The sequence below is a fragment of the Orcinus orca genome, chromosome 4 (assembly GCF_937001465.1).
Source record: "Orcinus orca chromosome 4, mOrcOrc1.1, whole genome shotgun sequence".
Lineage (NCBI taxonomy): Eukaryota > Metazoa > Chordata > Mammalia > Artiodactyla > Delphinidae > Orcinus > Orcinus orca.
Genome location: NC_064562.1, coordinates 9,614,347 through 9,632,180, shown reverse-complemented (window position 1 = coordinate 9,632,180; position 17,834 = coordinate 9,614,347). Strand labels below are relative to the sequence as shown.

The following is a 17,834-nucleotide window of genomic DNA, read 5'->3' as shown; positions in this document are numbered from 1 at the left end:
TGCAGATCTACTCATCTTGCGGCCACCCAAGACAAGCCTTGTAAGTTCCCTTGCTTATTAAACCTGCTACCTTCCAATCTGGAGGGGCTGCCTCTTTCTTCAGTCCTTCCTTGTCCTCTGAGCACAGGGGGTGGTTTCTGAACCAACAGCTTATGTATTCTCTCTAACAGACCTTAGATACTCTTAACTGTGAGTATCTGCCTCCACATGTCCTAAGCATTGTTAGATGATACATGCAACGATAAACTGTGAAGTACTGTATACTAGTATTACACTGATGTTCTTACAATTTGTTTCTTCATATATCCAGAAGAACATGACTTCTGCGGAATGCTAGTAGGTGTACATGGGAAAATAGCGTCACAAAGTCAAATAACTTTGAGAAAAATAGGGTCAAAAAAGCTAGATTTCTTTCAGTATATGACATCATAGAGTCTTTGATTTACTTACGTGCATCACGACTCCCTAATAGTATGCGGTGTTCCTAAAGCTGCTTCACTAAGAACCCCTCTTCATAGAGCATTCTGTGAAACTAATGTTTCTTAGAACTCACACTGGGAATAGCACCCCAAGTGATCTCCCACATAACCTAAATATTTATTTTAAAAATATACCTGATCACATTTACTATTCTTACTTTTTCATCTTTAAAATAAAAATAGGGACTTCCCTGGTGGCCCCATGGGTAAGACTAAGCGCTCCCAATGCAGGGGGCCCAGGTTTGATCCCTGTTCAGGGAACTGGATCCCACATGCCGCAACTAAGACCTGACGCAGACAAATAAAATATAAATAAATAAATAAATATTTTTAAAAGTAAATAAATAAAAAGTTTCTACTGCATATTAAGGAACACTCTCCCCCTTTCCCTTCCAAATGTAGGGACCCCAAACGGTATAAAGATGATTTTCAACTGAAGACGTCAGAGATACAGCTGTTGTGGAAAGAAGCCTTCAGAGCTTTTCTCATCTAACTAAAGGCAGAGGCTTCGAAGACTGAAGCAGCTATAAATCCTCTCCTGGGTGGGCAGGCGAGCGAGCTTCACTGCCAGGAAAAAGACCCCGCACTTGCACTTGGATGAGAAATTGCAGAAACAAACCTTATCACAAGCTATCCTATCTTCCATGTGTCCCCCTAAATGCCCATCTGTCTCCCAATGGAAATTGTTTCATTTATTTCTCCCCCTTCCCTAAAGTTGGTATATAAACCCTCATTCCTAGCTGCTCTTCACAAGTAGAACTTCTCTTTTCTGTTAATCTGTCTATTCTTAATCGGTAGGTCCCAAAACATATGAATCCCAAGCTAGTACTCTTTTCATAAGTTATGCCTCTCAAGCACTGTTTTTCTCATATTGAAAATAAAAACACTGTATCTACTGTACATTTAAGCATGCACAGCGCCTAATACAGTGTCTGGCATATAGTAACCTCATATTAAACACTAGCCCCTCCCCTATCACACTTCCATCTCACTCAACTCCTAACAAAAGTAAACTGTAATCATATCGGTTCCTGTAAAGAAATTCTATTGATCTATTTCTCAAGTGAATATTGGTTATTACCAAAGAAGAAATCCATTCTTTTTTTGTTAACTTCTCGCCACTTCTAAGTCCACATCAATGGACATAGTTTCTCCAGATTCTCTTTGGATGCAAGAAATGCAAAAAAAAAACACATAAACAGATGTAAAGGAATATTCCTAACTTCATATACCATTAGGTATAATTTTACTTTACTACATATCATATATTATCTTTTTTCTTAAAGCTTGCATTCTTTCAAAATAATCAATTTACTTGGCACAAAAAAAAGTTATAAAATCTATGTTCTCCTAATAGAGAATAGGTAACAATTTATTATCTCAAGTTTGGGCTGCAAGAATAGCAAAAATTTACATGCTGCGTCTGAGTGCTGAAACCGTTTACCCTCACACTCAGCCTGCGCACTGAGAACTGAAACTCCCTAACCCCACCTATCTTACCATCTATATTTATATTACTTTGGGATTCCACTGTTCCATTAGCATGACTTTACTATTCCAAGACACCCTTGCCCAAGCAAATGGCTTGATTGTTCATTTTAGGAACTTCCTGAAAAGACCCATTAACTCTACCACGGAAAGCAATCAACAGTTTAAGCCCTCAAATTCTTCGCATCTCTTGTCTCAAAATCCTTGCCTTGGGCTTCCCTGGTGGTGCAGTGGTTGAGAGTCCGCCTGCCGATGCAGGGGACACGGGTTCGTGCCCCGGTCCGGGAAGATCCCACATGCCGCGGAGCGGCTGGGCCCGTGAGCCATGGCCGCTGAGCCTGCGCGTCCGGAGCCTGTGCTCCGCACCGGGAGAGGCCACAACAGTGAGAGGCCCGTGTACCGCAAAAAAAAAAAAAAAAAAATCATCCTTTCCTTGCTGTTTCCAACCGTCCTGGATTGTAGTATCTTTCCTCAATCCTGATGAAGTCCCCAATCCTCCCCTCCCACACTGAAAGACCTGCCTTAATCCAAACTGTTGATTTAAAAAAATTCAGACCTGGCCATTCTCCTCAGAAATACTACCAAGGCTTTCTTTGCCTAGGTGTGGCGTTTCCCTGGGTTGTGTTGGTATTATTTGAGGAGCTTGCACTCTGTAGGACGATTTGTCTTTATAATGTACTATTAAATATTTCATGCTTGCTAGATTAACCAATCAATTGTAATACTAGGCCTAAAACATTTATGCAAGTACCAAAACAGAGTACTGTAAATTTCCCTGTAAAATAAATTCTCCTTTGCAGCCTTTGGCGTCTTAAGATCAAACCTTTAGGTTTATCACTCCTGGGAAGGGGACATGGAGACACTTTAGAAAGATAATTTTCTTAGTGTAGAAAAGATTCTCCTCTAGGTAATGAGAATTAGCTTGAGGCTACAGTGGGGAAGAAACAGGATACATTACATGGTAAAGTCCCCTCCTTTCTAGGCTAGAAGGATGGCAAGAAGAGGATGGCAAATGGGAGAGAAAGCCGGCAGAGGGAAGCAGTGTCTTGATTTCTCATCTCCTGCCTTTGGCCGGGATGTGTAGAGATGAATAGGGATGCCTCTGGGGACTCTAGAATGATAACTGCCTCGTGAGCTGCAGTGGGCAGGCATCACACTCATCTTCCCTGGGCTTCTCTGGTTCCCAGGTGAAGCTGTTGGACCCAACAGTTCCTCCAGTCTCCCTGAGGAATGGCTGGGAATGCAGCTGGGTTAAGAACCAAAGGGACAATGGCGGGGGGCGGGGGGAAAGGGAGGGCAGGTTACTTAGAGGCAAGAAGTACCTGCAACAGGGGTTAAGTGAATAGTGAGTACCGCCTAGCGGCGGATGTGTACAGCTATCTTCTGAGGCCAAGTCAACAAGGGAGGGACAGGACCTGACCTAGCGAAGGAGGACAGAGACGAGTGACACCAGCTGCGGACAGACCTGCAGGGCACCGGCCTCCGGAGAAGACAGAGGGCAACCTAAGGGCCCCTTTATGCTACTATTCCCCCTCCCCTCCCACGTTACTGCTAAAGTAATTAAACAACGAGGTCATTACACTGCAGTGGCTCCAGTGCCATGGCGGCCTATAAAAGCAACCCAAAATCTAAGCCTGTAAATGCCTCAAAGTTATGAATCAAAAGCTAAGGGCAGCCAATCACAAAAAGCCCAGTAGGCTTTGAGTTACAGACAATCAAATAGCTTCCTTTCTTTGTTTCTGTACCTTCTCTGTATGTCTCTCCCTGAGCTCCTCTCGCTGGTGCACTCTTAGGCAATTCTGAATTGGTGCTGCGTGATTCAAATTGATGTGCGCTCAAACAAACTTACAATTTTTAATATGCCTCACTTTATCCTTCAGTAGTTACAGGTACAGTATTGGAGCGCATAGAGGGAGGCGAAGAAACAGAAGACCAAACATTGAGCGATTTAAGAGAGGACTTGTTTAAACTACTGAATCAGACCAAGTGTCAAACCAAGTAGGAGAGAACTTAGATTCTCCTCTGTGGTAGTAAGACTAGTTAAAGATAAAATAAATAGAATCTGTTTTCCTTATTGATCTCAAAATAAGAGCTTCAGAGCACAGGCCTGGCCTCTAAGTACAAAAGCAATGTTCGAATGAACTGATCGCTCCTAGATGCAAAGATTCTGAAAAAAACACCATTCCTGCCAATCAGACAGCAGAGAAGGGCAGGGCAGAGGCAGTGAACAATGTAAATTAGAAATTACAACTTGCAGTGGTCCAATAGGAAACTACTTTACAAAAATGGGAGAATTCTGTAACAACCTATGGAGTTTTCAATGTTGGATTCTTTTTTGTTCATAGATAACAAAATGCACATATTAAAATGACTGAGTCGAAACATTTCATTTTAAATATCCCCCAGTGTTTTAAATAAAGTTAAGTCTCATGTAAATGTTACCTTTTCTTTAAAAACTTGCAGTCAGACAAGCAGGAGATGAAAATATCACTCTAATTTCCCTGCAAACATAATAAGACAAGGTTAAGTCACAACATACTATAAGCATGTCCCTTTTATCTTACCGAATACTGTATGTAACTGATGACGTGGAACCATTGTTAACGAAAATAACTGCTCTCTTAAGAGTCCTCCAAATTCTGGGTATACTTTGTGCATGTGACTGCTAAATCTCACCAAAACCCTTCATAGTTGATTTGATCAAGTCATCTAGATTTAAATAAAATGCATCCTTCTGAAAACAGAAACTTCTGGAGCTCCAGAGAATAAACTATGAAGCTATAAAAACAGTCTGCCCTGGGGAAGGCTTTGTGGCACAGAAAGCATTTTTGATTCACTCCTGCATCTTTCTCACCTATCAAAGTGCCTGGCATATTGTACATCCTCAATATACCTCTGTTAAAGAAATGATGAATGAATGAATAAAATGACTTCTTCAAACTAAGAGATGGTAGAAGAGAATCATGATTAAAATGCAAATGCCTTCATGACAAAGCCAAATCCTCTCTCTTATGTCTAGGATAAAATGACCAAGGCTTCAGAACCAAATAAAAGTGGTTTCTCCTTTTTTTTTGGGCTGTGCCACACGGCTTGCAGGGTCTTAGTTCCCCAAACAGGGATCGAACCTGGGCCCCCAGCAGTGAAAGTGCAGAGGCCTAACCCCTGGACCGCCAGGAAATTCCCAGTTTCTACTTCATCAGACAGAGCCACCTCTCAGTCACTTACTTCATGCTCTGCACTTCCTCCTGCCACTGCCATCCATTTTTCTGTCAGCGACTGGTTAATTCGGCTTATTTCTGGCAGGGTTTTCCTGGAAACGCTGGTGGAACTAGTATCCTTCTAGGAAGAAAGAAAAGAATGATCAGGAAAATACACACACATTAAGTAGTGAGTAAAACACAGGTGGGAGATGGGCCCCCATCCTCTCAGACAGTGGGGTTTTGTGGGAGGAGCCAGAGCATCAGACTGGCCTGGCTCTTCCATTTTCTAGCCTTGGCCACTTTGCTTGGTCCAAGCCTTAGCTTTGTTATTTAAAAAATGAGATAACACAAAAGAACTGAAGACAGGGACTCAAACAGATACTGTATGTCAATATTCATTGCAGCATTATCCACAATAGCCAAAAAGATGGGAACAACCCACGTCCAGCAACAGCATCAACAGATGAATATGGTACATCCATACAATGGAATATTACTCGGCCATGAAAAGGAAGGAAGTTCTGACACATGCTGCAACATGGATGAACTGTGAAAACGCTATGCGGAGTGAAATAACCCTGATACAAAAGGACAAATATTGTACAATTCCACTTATATGAAACAGGCTAATTCATAGACAGAAAGGGTATTAGAGGTTACCTGGGGTTACAGGTAGTGGGGAATGGGGAGTTGTTATTTAATGGTTCAAAGTTTCTGCTTGGGGAGAAAAAAGAGTTTCTGCTTGGGGTAATGAAAACAGTTTTAGAGGTAGATAGCGGTGAAGGTTTTACCACAATTAAAAAATGAGATTAAAAGATACTAGGTATACAAAGCCTTTGGATTATAGTAAGTACTCAGTAAACACTAGTTTCTTTCTGCCCTTTAATCATCCACAGGTTTTTGCTTTTATATCCGTGGTTTTCAAACTGATAACAGGATCACCTAGTGGTCTTGTTAAAGCCTAGACTGCTGGGCCCATCTCCACAGTTTTCGATTCAACAGGTCAGGCATGGAGCTCAAGAATCTGCATCTAGCAAATTCCCAGGTGATGCTGAGGCTGCCGATCTGGGGACCACATTTTTGAGAACCATCGTTCTACATAATATTTGAAACCAAATGGCTCAACCAGAGGTGTCAGAAATCACTGTCTGGAGAGAAAAACCTGTCTTTAATATATTTTTCCAAGGACATTAGCGCTCTGCTCTGTAATATACCTCTGCTTCCACTAACTTATAGTAAATCAGGGAATTCTGCATCACTTTTGTTTAATGCTTAGCTAAAGACCTTTTGAAAAAGATGTATTACCGTGACTCCCAAAGTTCCCTTCCACTGTCTTGATCTGAGTCCTGGGTGTTCCCTGGAGTTCAACCATGAGGAAGCTTTTTTCCCTCCACCATCCCAGGGACCTTAGGACGATGAGGCGCTCCCTACTGGCATTTACAGACCATTTCTTCTACTTTCTTCTTCAAAATCCCAGCTCCTCTGAAGCACATAACAACAGACTATATCACCTGCCAAAGTCCTAGTCACGACCCTTTAATCACTGGAAACTTTAGCACCTTGCTGCCTGTCTTCCTCAGCACATCCACGCCTGTCATCATTCTTCCTGTCCTCCTTGGCAACTTCGTGCTTCGTGAACCCAGTTTATTTCCCCTCTTGGTCTCTCAGTTCTTTATCTTGTCTCCACTCTCTTCCTCTGCTCCACTGCAGCCACCCAGGCCCTGGGTCGGGGCTTCTAAACTGCTCCGCCTGGCATTTTGCATCCGACAATTCTCTGTTGTGAGTGGCTGTCTTGCGCGTTGCAGGATGTTTAGCAGTAGCCCTGGCCTCTACCCACCTGATGCCAGTAGCAGCCACCCCGACATACATGCCCCTCCCTCAGGACAACCTCAGCTGAGCACAGACATTGCCAGGTGTTTCCAGGGGCGCAAAACCACTCCTAGTTGAAAACTATTGCCCTAGATAAAGGTGATATTCTGTACTTTATAATCACCAGTCATTGTTCCAGGGACTTCCCTGGTGGTGCAGTGGTTAAGAATCCGCCTGCCAATGCAGGGGACACGGGTTCGAACCCTGGTCCAGGAAGATCCCCCATGCCGCAGAGCGACTAATCCCGTGTAGCACAACTACTGAGCCTGCGCTCTAGAGCTCGTGCTCCGCAACAAGAGAAGCCACCGCAGTGAGAACCCTGTAGAGAAAGCCCACATGCAGCAACAAAGACCCAACACAGCCAAACAAACAGACAAAAATTGTTCCACCTTCTAAATTTCCATTAGAAACATTCTCCTCTCTGATCATCATACACCATCCTTCTAATTCACTGACTTCAGAGTGGAACTCCCAGGCTAACATTCTTTGATGCTGGAATGAGTTAAGACTTGGGGGCTGTTGGGATGAAATGAATGTATTATGCATGCAAGAAGGACATGAATTTGAGGGGGGCAGTGGCAGAACGTTATGGACTGAGTGTTTTCCCCCCAAATTCATATATTGGAATCCTAACCCCCAATGTGATGGTATTAGGAGGTAGGGCCTTTGGAAAGTGATTGGGTCATGAGGGTGGAGCCCTCAGGAATGGAACTAGTGCCCTTTATAACAGACCCCAGAGAGCTCTTTCACCCCTGTTCCTTCTGCCACATGAGGATACAGTGAGAAGACAGCCATCTGTAAACCAGGAAGCAGGCCCTTGCCAGACATCAAATCTGCCATCATCTTTTTTTTTTTTTTTTTTGGCCACACTGTGCAGCTTGCGGGATCTTAGTTCCCAGACCAGACCAGGGATCGAGCCCCGGGCCACAGCAGTGAAAGTGTCAAGTCCTAACCACTGGACCACCAGGGAATTCCCAAATGTTCTGTCATCTTAATCCCAGACTTCCCAGCCTCCAAAACTGTGAGAAATAAACTTCTGTTTATAAACCACTCAATCTATGGTATTTTGTTATAGCAGCCCGAAGAGACGAAGACACTTTAGAGTGGAATCCACTCCAACATTCTTTGAGGCCACTGGGCTCTCCAATCCATCAACCCTATTGTTTGTTCATTATCTATCCTACCCAGCTTAGGTTCTATGGTCAGCAGCGTAATCAGTCCTTTGCAAATACCTCCAAGTCTTCTGTCCCTTTCCTATTGTACTTACCTAGCAAAAGTCCACCTGTAGTTAACCTCCAATCTGAATTACTCCAAAGGAATCCAAGCAGCTTAACATCAATGGAGAAAAACAAACAACTGTGCTGACTGATTTCACCTTATGCCCCACGACCACAGATTTCAAATGGTTACTCTATACTGTCTCGTAATCTCCCACGATGTTCACTGTCTCACTCTGAGTCACTATTGCACACTTTCCGTTTATTCCTAAACCTGTAGCAATCTTCCTCTGCTTCACTAAGTTTCAAATAAGGACCGTGCCTTGTGCATCACTGAGAAAACTGAAACAATCAGGGAAGAACTAATCACCTTCCCACAAGCAACCTACCCTCACCTCCACTGTTCCTCATCTGAACAGAATAAAAATTTCTGCCCAAAGCCCTACGTGCCACACTGGACCCTTGGCCTTGCTTCCTGGCTCCTATTCTGGGACAGTATTACCTCTACAATTATTCCCTCTTTCTCGTGCATCATCACTTTCTCCTCCTGAACGGGATCATTCTCACTGGCATACAAACATACCTTAATATCACCCATCCAAACAACAACAGAACTTCTCTAAGTGGGAAACACAAGAGAAGAGAAGGACCTACAAAAACAAACCCAAAACAATTAAGAAAATTGTACTAGGAACATACATATCGATAATTACCTTAAACGTGAATGGATTAAATGCTCCAACCAAAAGACACAGGCTTGCTGAATGGATACAAAAACAAGACCCATATATATGCTGTCTACAAGAGACCTACTGCAGACCTAGGGACACATACAGGCTGAAAGTGAGGGGATGGAAAAAGATATTCCATGCAAATGGAAATCAAAAGAAAGCTGGAGTAGCAATACTCATATCAGACAAAATAGACTTTAAAATAAAGAATGCTACAAGAGACAAGGAAGTACACTACATAATCATCAAGGGATCAATCCAAGAAGAAGATATAACAATTATAAATATATATGCACGCAACATAGGAGCACCTCAATATATAAGGCAACTGCTAACAGCTATAAAAGAGGAAATAGACAGTAACACAATAATAGTGGAAGACTTTAACACCTCACTTATGCCAATGGACAGATCATCGAAAATGAAAATAAATAAGGAAACAGAAGCTTTAAATGACACAATAGACCAGATAGATTTAATTGATATTTATGGGACATTCCACCCAAAAACAACAGATTACACATTCTTCTCAAGTGCGCACAGAAATTCTCCAGGATAGATCACAACTTGGGTCACAAATCAAGCCTCAGTAACTTTAAGAAAATTGAAATCATATCAAGCATCTTTTCTGACCCCAACGCTAAGAGATTAGAAATGAATTACAGGGAAAAAAACGTAAAAAACACAAACACGTGGAGGCTAAACAATACGTTACTAAATAACCAAGAGATCACTGAAGAAATCAAAGAGGAAATCAAAAAATACCTAGAGACAAACGACAATGAAACACGATGATCCATAACCTATGGGATGAAGCAAAAGCAGTTCTAAGAGGGAAGTTTATAGCTATACAAGTCTACCTAAAGAAACAAGAAACATCTCAAATAAACAATCTAACCTTACACCTAAAGGAACTAGAGAAAGAAGAACAAACAAAACCCAAAGTTAGCAGAAGGAAAGAAATCATAAAGATCAGAGCAGAAATAAATGAAATAGCAACAAAGAAAACAATAGCAAAGATCAATAAAACTAAAAGCTGGTTCTTTGAGAAGATAAAAAAATGTATAAACCATCAGCCAGACTCATCAAGAAAAAGAGGGAGAGGACTCAAATTAATAAAATTAGAAATAAAAAAGGAGAAGTTACAACAGACACTGCTGAAATACAAAGCATCCTAAGAGACTAGTACAAGGAACTCTATGCCAATAAAATGGACAACATGGAAGAAATGGACAAATTCTTAGAAAGGTATAGCCTTCCAAGACTGAACCAGGAAGAAACAGAAAATATGAACAGACCAACCACAAGTAATGAAATTGAAACTGTGATTAAAAATCTTCCAACAAACAAAAGTCCAGGACCACATGGCTTGACAGGTGAATTCTATCAAACATTTAGAGAAGAGCTAACACGTATCCTTCTCAAACTCTTCCAAAAAACTGCGGAGGAAGGAACACTCTCAAACTCATTCTCTGAGGCCACCATCACCCTGATACCAAAACCAGACAAAGATACTACAAAAAAAGAAAGTTACAGAAAAAAATCACTGATGAATATAGATGCAAAAATCCTCAACAAAATACTAGCAAACAGAATCCAACAACACATTAAAAGGATCATACACCATGATCAAGTGGGATTTATCCCAGGGATGGATGTATTCTTCAGTATATGCAAATCAATCAATGTGATACACCATATTAACAAATTGAAGAAAAAAACCATATGATCATCTCAATAGATGCAGAAAAGGCTTTTGACAAAATTCAAGACCCATTTATGATAAAAACTCTTCAGAACGTGGGCATAGATGGAACCTACCTCAACATAATAAAGGCCATATATGACAAACCCACAGCAAACATCATTCTCAATGGTGAAAAGCTGAAAGCATTTCCTCTAAGATCAGGAACAAGACAAGGATGTCCACTCTTGCCACTATTATTCAACATAGTTTTGGAAGTCCTAGCCATGACAATCAGAGAAGAAAAAGAAATAAAAGGAATCCAAATCGGAAAAGAAGAAGTAAAACTGTAACTGTTTGCATATGACATGACACTATACATAGAAAATCCTAAAGATGCCACCAGAAAACTACTAGAGCTAATCAATGAATTTGGTAAAGCTGCAGGATACAAAATAACGTACAGAAATCTCTTGCATTCCTATACACTAATGATGAGAAATCTGAAAGAGAAATTAAGGAAACACTCCCATTTACCATTGCAACAAAAAGAATAAAATACCTAGGAATAAACCTACCTAGGGAGACAAAAGACCTGTATGCAGAAAACTATAAGACACTGATGAAAGAAATTAAAGATGATACAAACAGATGGAGAGATATACCATGTTCTTGGATTGGAAGAATCAACGTTGTGAAAATGACTACTACCCAAAGCAATCTACAGATTCAATGCAATCCCTATCAAACTACCAATGGCATTTTTCACAGAAGTAGAACAAAAAATTTCACAATTTGTATGGAAACACAAAAGACCCTGAATATCCAAAGCAGTCCTGAGAAAGGAAAATGGAGCTGGAGGAATCAGGCTCCCTGACTTCAGACTATACTACAAAGCTACAGTAATCAAGACAGTATGGTACTGGCACAAAAACAGAAATATAGATCAATGGAACAGGATAGAAAGTCCAGAGATAAATCCATGCACATATGGTCACCTTATCTTTGATAAAGGAGGCAAGAATATACAGTGGAGAAAAGACAGCCTCTTCGAAAAGTGGTGCTGGGAAAACGGGACAGGTACATGTAAAAGTATGAAATTAGAACACTCCCTAACACCATACACAAAAATAAACTCAAAATGGATTAAAGACCTAATTGTAAGGCCAGACACTATAAAACTCTTAGAGGAAAACATAGGTAGAACACTCTATGACATAAATCACAGCAAGATCCTTTTTGACCCACCTCCTAGAGAAATGGAAATAAAAATAAACAAATGGGACCTAATGAAACTTCAAAGCTTTTGCACAGCAAAGGAAACCATAAACAAGACCAAAAGACAACCCTCAGAATGGGAGAAAATATTTGCAAATGAAGCAACTGCCAAAGCAGTCTTGAGGGAAAAAAACAGAGCTGGAGGAATCAGACTCCCTGACTTCAGACTATACTACAAAGCTACAATAATCAAGACAATATGGTACTGGCACAAAAACAGAAACATAGCTCAATGGAACAAGATAGAAAGCCCAGAGATAAACCCACGCACCTATGGTCAACTAATCTATGACAAAGGAGGCAAGGATATACAATGGAGAAAGGACAGTCTCTTCAATAAGTGTGCTGGACAGCTACATGTAAAAGAATGAAATTAGAACACTCCCTAACACCATACACAAAAATAAACTCAAAATGGATTAGAGACCTAAATGTATGACCGGACACTATAAAACTCTTATAGAGGAAACCATACATAGGAAGAACACTCTGTGACATAAATCACCACAAGATCTTTTTTGATCCACCTCCTAGAGTAATGGAAATAAAAACAAAAATAAACAAATGGGACCTAATGAAACTTAAAAGCTTTTGCACAGCAAAGGAAACCATAAACAAGACGAAAAGACAACCCTCAGAATGGGAGAAAATATTTGCAAATAAATCAACAGACAAGAGATTAATCCAAAATATATAAACAGCTCATGCAGCTCAATATTAAAAAAACAAACAACTCAATCCAAAAATGGGCAGAAGACCTAATAGACATTTCTCCAAAGAAGACATACAGATGGCCAAGAAGCACATGAAAAGCTGCTCAACATCACTAATTATTAGAGAAATGCAAGTCAAAACTACAATGCGGTATCACCTAACACCAGTTAGAATGGGCACCATCAGAAAATGTACAAACAACAAACGCTGGAGAGGGTGTGGAGAAAAGGGAACCCTCTTGCACTGTTGGTGGGAATGTAAATTGATCCAGCCACTATGGAGAACAGTATGGAGGTTCCTTAAAAAACTAAAAATAGAATTACCATATGATCCAGTAATCCCACTACTGGGCATATACCCAGAGAAAACCATAATTCAAAAAGACACATGCACCCCAATGTTCACTGCAGCACTATTTACAATAGCCAAGTCACAGAAGCAACCTAAATGCCCATCGACAGATGAATGGATAAAGAAGATGTGGTACATATATACAATGGAATATTACTCAGCCATAAAAAGGAACATAATTCGGTCATTTGTTGAGACGTGGATGAATCTAGAGACTGTCATACAGAGTGAAGTAAGTCAGAAAGAGAAAAACAAATATCATATATTAACGCATATATGTGGAACCTAGAAAAATGGTACAGATGAACCGGTTTGCAGGGCAGAAATAGAGACACAGATGTAGAGAGAACGTATGGACACCAAGGGACAAAAGCGGCAGGGGATGGGAGTGGCAGTGTGATGAATTGGGAAACTGGGATTGACATGTATACACTGATGTGTATAAAATGGATGACTAATAAGAACCTGCTGTATAAAAAAAGAATTAAGAGAGATATTAAAAAAAAAAGAATGCAAAAAAGCTTTAGGAAAAGCTTTACCAGTTTGGTTGGTGCACATTTTCCTTTTTATGTTTGCAAAAGCCTGATGCATGATAAACATATATGATCAATTAAGTCTAAAAAAAAAAAAATACAAATAGGGCTTCCCTGGTGGCACAGTGGTTGAGAGTCCGCCTGCCGATGCAGGGGACATGGGTTTGTGCCCCGGTCCGGGAGGATCCCACATGCCGCGGAGCGGCTGGGCCCGTGAGCCATGGCCGCTGAACCTGCGCGTCCGGAGCCTGTGCTCCGCAACGGGAAAGGCCACAGCGGTGAGAGGCCTGCGTACCGCAAAAAAGGAAAAAAAAAAAAAAGTCAAGTTCTTCTGATGCTATTCAGAGAAATGCCAACACATGTCAGATTTCTGTAAGTTATTACATCTAAGTTTTCTTTTTAACTTTAAATGCATTAAAATGAACCCCAGTGCATTAAACTCAACAGGTATCATTCTTTTTTTTTAAATATCTTTATTGGAGTATAATTGCTTTACAGTGGTGTGTTAGTTTCTGCCTTATAAAAAAGTGAATCAGCTATACATATACATATATCCTCTCCTCTCTCTTGTATCTCCTTCCCATCCTCTCTATCCCACCCCTCTACGTGGTCGCAAAGCACCGAGCTGATCTACCTGTGCTATGCGGCTGCTTCCCACTAGCTATCTATTTTACATTTGGTAGTATATATTACTCCATGCCACTCTCTCACTTCGTCCCAGCTTACCCTTCCCCCTCCCCGGTCCTCAAGTCCATTCTCTACATCTGCGTCTTTATTCCCGTCTTGTCCCTAGGTTCTTCAGAACCTTTTTTTTTTTTTTCCAGATTCCACATATATATGTGTGTTAACATACGGTATTTGTTTTTCTCTTTCTGACTTACTTCACTCTGTATGACAGACTCGAGGAACAGGTATCATTCTTATTCAAAAAATTACTTCCTGATGACACATAGGAGATCCAGGAAGACGTTTTTTACCTTCTGATAATGCCAGGAAGTGGTAGCATCCACGGGAGACTTGTATAATTTTCATACCAGTCAGAGTTTCTATCTTCCTATAATAAAAATGATACAAAATCTATTAATCCTTCTTCAGATTGGGTCACCAAGTGGACTACAGATATTTTAACTTATTTTCTTGTATTTCTGTACTATTGGGTTGGCCAAAAAGTTCGTTCGGGGGTTTCCATAACATTTTATGGAAAAACCCGAACGAACTTTTTATTCCAAAGCCTTCAAGCTATTTTAACATGTCATCAACATGTACAAAGGTGCAGGGCAGAATCCAGAACAATATATAATTCAAAAGTGAATTGGGCTTTTCACACATTGTATAATGTACTAACTTTTATGCTATACTTATCAACCTAAAAGAAAACTAAATTTCTTCACACACATATAGTCCAGGGCTTTAGAATTTATAGAGCACTGTCACCTACAACACCTATCTCACCCTGTGAGATAAAGATACCACTAGGTTGATTCCTATTAAATTGCCACTTTTGTGGATCAAAAACATAACTATCGGCAATTTCACACGGCTCAACCTAGGAAAACTCAAAGAGGTGAACTGGTATCAGTTGTAGAACAGACTCAAACCTTGGGCTTTTCATTCCAAGTTCAGTGCTCATTCCCCCAAGCCACAGCAATCTCTTTTTTTTTTTTTTTTTTTGGCTTTTTTTTGCGGTATGCGGGCCTCTCACTGTTGTGGCCTCTCCCGTTGCGGAGCACAGGCTCCGGACGCGCAGGCCCAGCAGCCATGGCTCACGGGCCCAGCCGCTCTGCGGCATGTGGGATCCTTCCGGACCGGGGCACGAACCTGTGTCCCCTGCATCGGCAGGCGGACTCCCAACCACTGCGCCACCAGGGAAGCCCCTACAGCAATCTCTTATAGAATTTAATGAGCAGAGAAAGTAACAAAGGTAACTTCCTAGCATTAAAAAACATGCTTTTGAAAATTCCCAATGCACGTAATTCATGCACACACAGTTCAGACTGCTTGTCATATCATTTGGCCTAGGAAGCTGTGTGTGAGGATGTGATTTTTTACCCCGATTTTACTAAGGAAAATATTAGGATCCAGTGGCTTATGACAAGCCAAAAGGTTATGTTGGGAGGAAAACCTTTCCTCTTCCAACTTGTGTCCCGTGATTGGGGACCTGCAAATTAACTGAGTATATACAGATTAACAGGAGAAAAGGCAAAGTTTATCTACATGTACAGACAGGAGCTCCCGTAATGGAAAATTTGTACGATAGCCTGAGTAGAGGTGTACATATATTAACTTAGCAAAAGGGATTTATTTAGGGCTTCAGTGGGAGAGGATGGAAGGTTCAATTGGGTTTTTGATGTTGATCAGGCGCTTTGTCTTTACAACAGCTGAATTCATAGGAAACTCCCTCAAAGGACGGTTAATGGCAGCTGTATTTACAACAGGTAAAACTAAATCTTACCTGTTTTAGTCAGGTAAGATGTCTCTCTGTGAACTTTCTGTAGCTCAAAGATTTTCGCTTTAAAATAATCTTTACACCAACTCTGGAGGTCCAAGTGGGTCCCACAGTTATTTCCAGTACCTAAGATTAAAATCACAGGGTCACAGGTTCTCACTTCATGCTGCCCTGCTCTTTCATAGACTCTAATTAAATAACAGCTGGTGTTATACCTTGTCTTCCCCCCTCCTTCCCTCACTACACTGTAACCTGTGAGGTTAGGGACTGTGTTTGTTATAGTCATCTTTGGACCCTGGCATCTTGCATGGTGCCTGTCCCATGAAACTCAAAAATACTGAATGAATAAATGAATGAATTAAAATACGTACTTAGGCATAAAATTTATTTCCTTAAATTCTCCAATTCCCAGCTGTCCTTCAGAACCAGATCCCCACGCGAAGACCCTTCCTTTCTGACAGCCAGCCAGGGAATGCTCCTTTCCACAGCTCACCGGACCAACATGTGGAGTCTCCAATGCCGGAATTCGTTCTTTAGGAACAAAATCAAAACCAAACCTCCCATAAGATTGTTCATATAATACCAAGTTTAACAAAGTACTTTTCTTCAAAAGGAAGGGTCACTGGGATTTCCCATCTCTTCCAATGGCTTTTCAATCAAGGCCTAAGGTCCACCTTAAAGGTGTGAAGGAAACAGGCTCAGTGTGTGGCACTGTCCTTATGGGAATACGGCTGCTATTTAAAAGGGTGGGCACGTGGAGGAGGGAACCTGTAAGGACTTGCTGCCCTAACATTTCTCTATGAGGGTGGAGTCAAAACCCAGCCAGATAAAGGAGAGAAGATGGGATCACCCCTCCTCCATTCCTCTGACTTTCCAGCCCTGAAGAGTGAGAACAGTGCATCCTTTGCTAAGGGCAGGGAGCCTGCCTGAGTGTGAGAGGCAGATGCCAGAGGCACTCACAGTGAAGAGTGCAGTAGCATGCCTCCCAATGGGCCAGATGTGCCCACAGATGAAAACCTGAGCACATTTCCCTACAAGACAATCCAAGCTGTTCTCCCAAAGCGTTTGTCTCTGAATTATCGGAGGTTTGAAGTTAAGCACATCATTACCGGTAAAGTTTTTCTTAACACTTAAGTTTTCTTTTTTAATCTTGTGATCTTATCCTTTTCAATGATTTACTTTGCAAACTATGCAACGATAAAAAAATTCCCAAAGATTCATATACTCATGGAGGTGGAAACTGGTACCTTCTTCCTGGAGAAGAATTTGGCTTTAAGTGTCACGTTGTCCCTAATTTCCACCTGAAGGGGATCAGAATATGCCACCCCAAAATATGCCACTTTGGCCTAAGGATGACTTTGAGATGAAGGCAACTGAGAATCAACAGATGCAGAAAGAGTTCTCTGCCTTCCCCTTATCAACTTAAAAGCATAAATTTGTGAAGTTGGCATGAATTTCTCCTGTGAAGGTGCACCCCCCTTCCATACCAGGAAGAAAAGAATGCCTCTTATCACCAGAGCTGGCACTGAGATGAGTCTGCATAAACAGCCCTTAGTAAAGTAACACTTATCTTCCATTAGTTTCCCTCATATACTTCTTTTTTTTTTTTAAGATGTTCATTACTTTTATCTTTTTTTTTTAAGTTGTTTTATTTTTGGCTGCGTTGGGTCTTCATTGCTGCACACGGGCTTTCTCTAGTTGCGGCGTGCAGGGGCTACTCTTCGTTGCAGTGCGCGGGCTTCTCATTGCCGTGCCTTCTCTTGCTGAGGAGCATGGGCTCTAGGTGCGTGGGCTCAGTAGTTGTGGCGCACGGGCTTAGCTGCTCCGCGGCATGTGGGATCTTC

General features: G+C 41.3%; 1 protein-coding gene across 1 annotated transcript in view; it reads right to left on the bottom strand.

The window, feature by feature from the left end:
* LOC101283563 (probable E3 ubiquitin-protein ligase HERC6) overlaps positions 1-17,834 on the bottom strand; it is a 45,339-nt gene that overhangs the window by 26,188 nt on the left and 1,317 nt on the right. Inside the window, 7 exon segments of the mRNA XM_049709343.1 lie at positions 1,561-1,595; positions 1,598-1,639; positions 4,410-4,468; positions 5,170-5,306; positions 14,481-14,598; positions 16,362-16,521; positions 17,216-17,291. Of these exon segments, the coding sequence (XP_049565300.1) occupies positions 1,561-1,595; positions 1,598-1,639; positions 4,410-4,468; positions 5,170-5,306; positions 14,481-14,598; positions 16,362-16,521; positions 17,216-17,291 (627 nt within the window).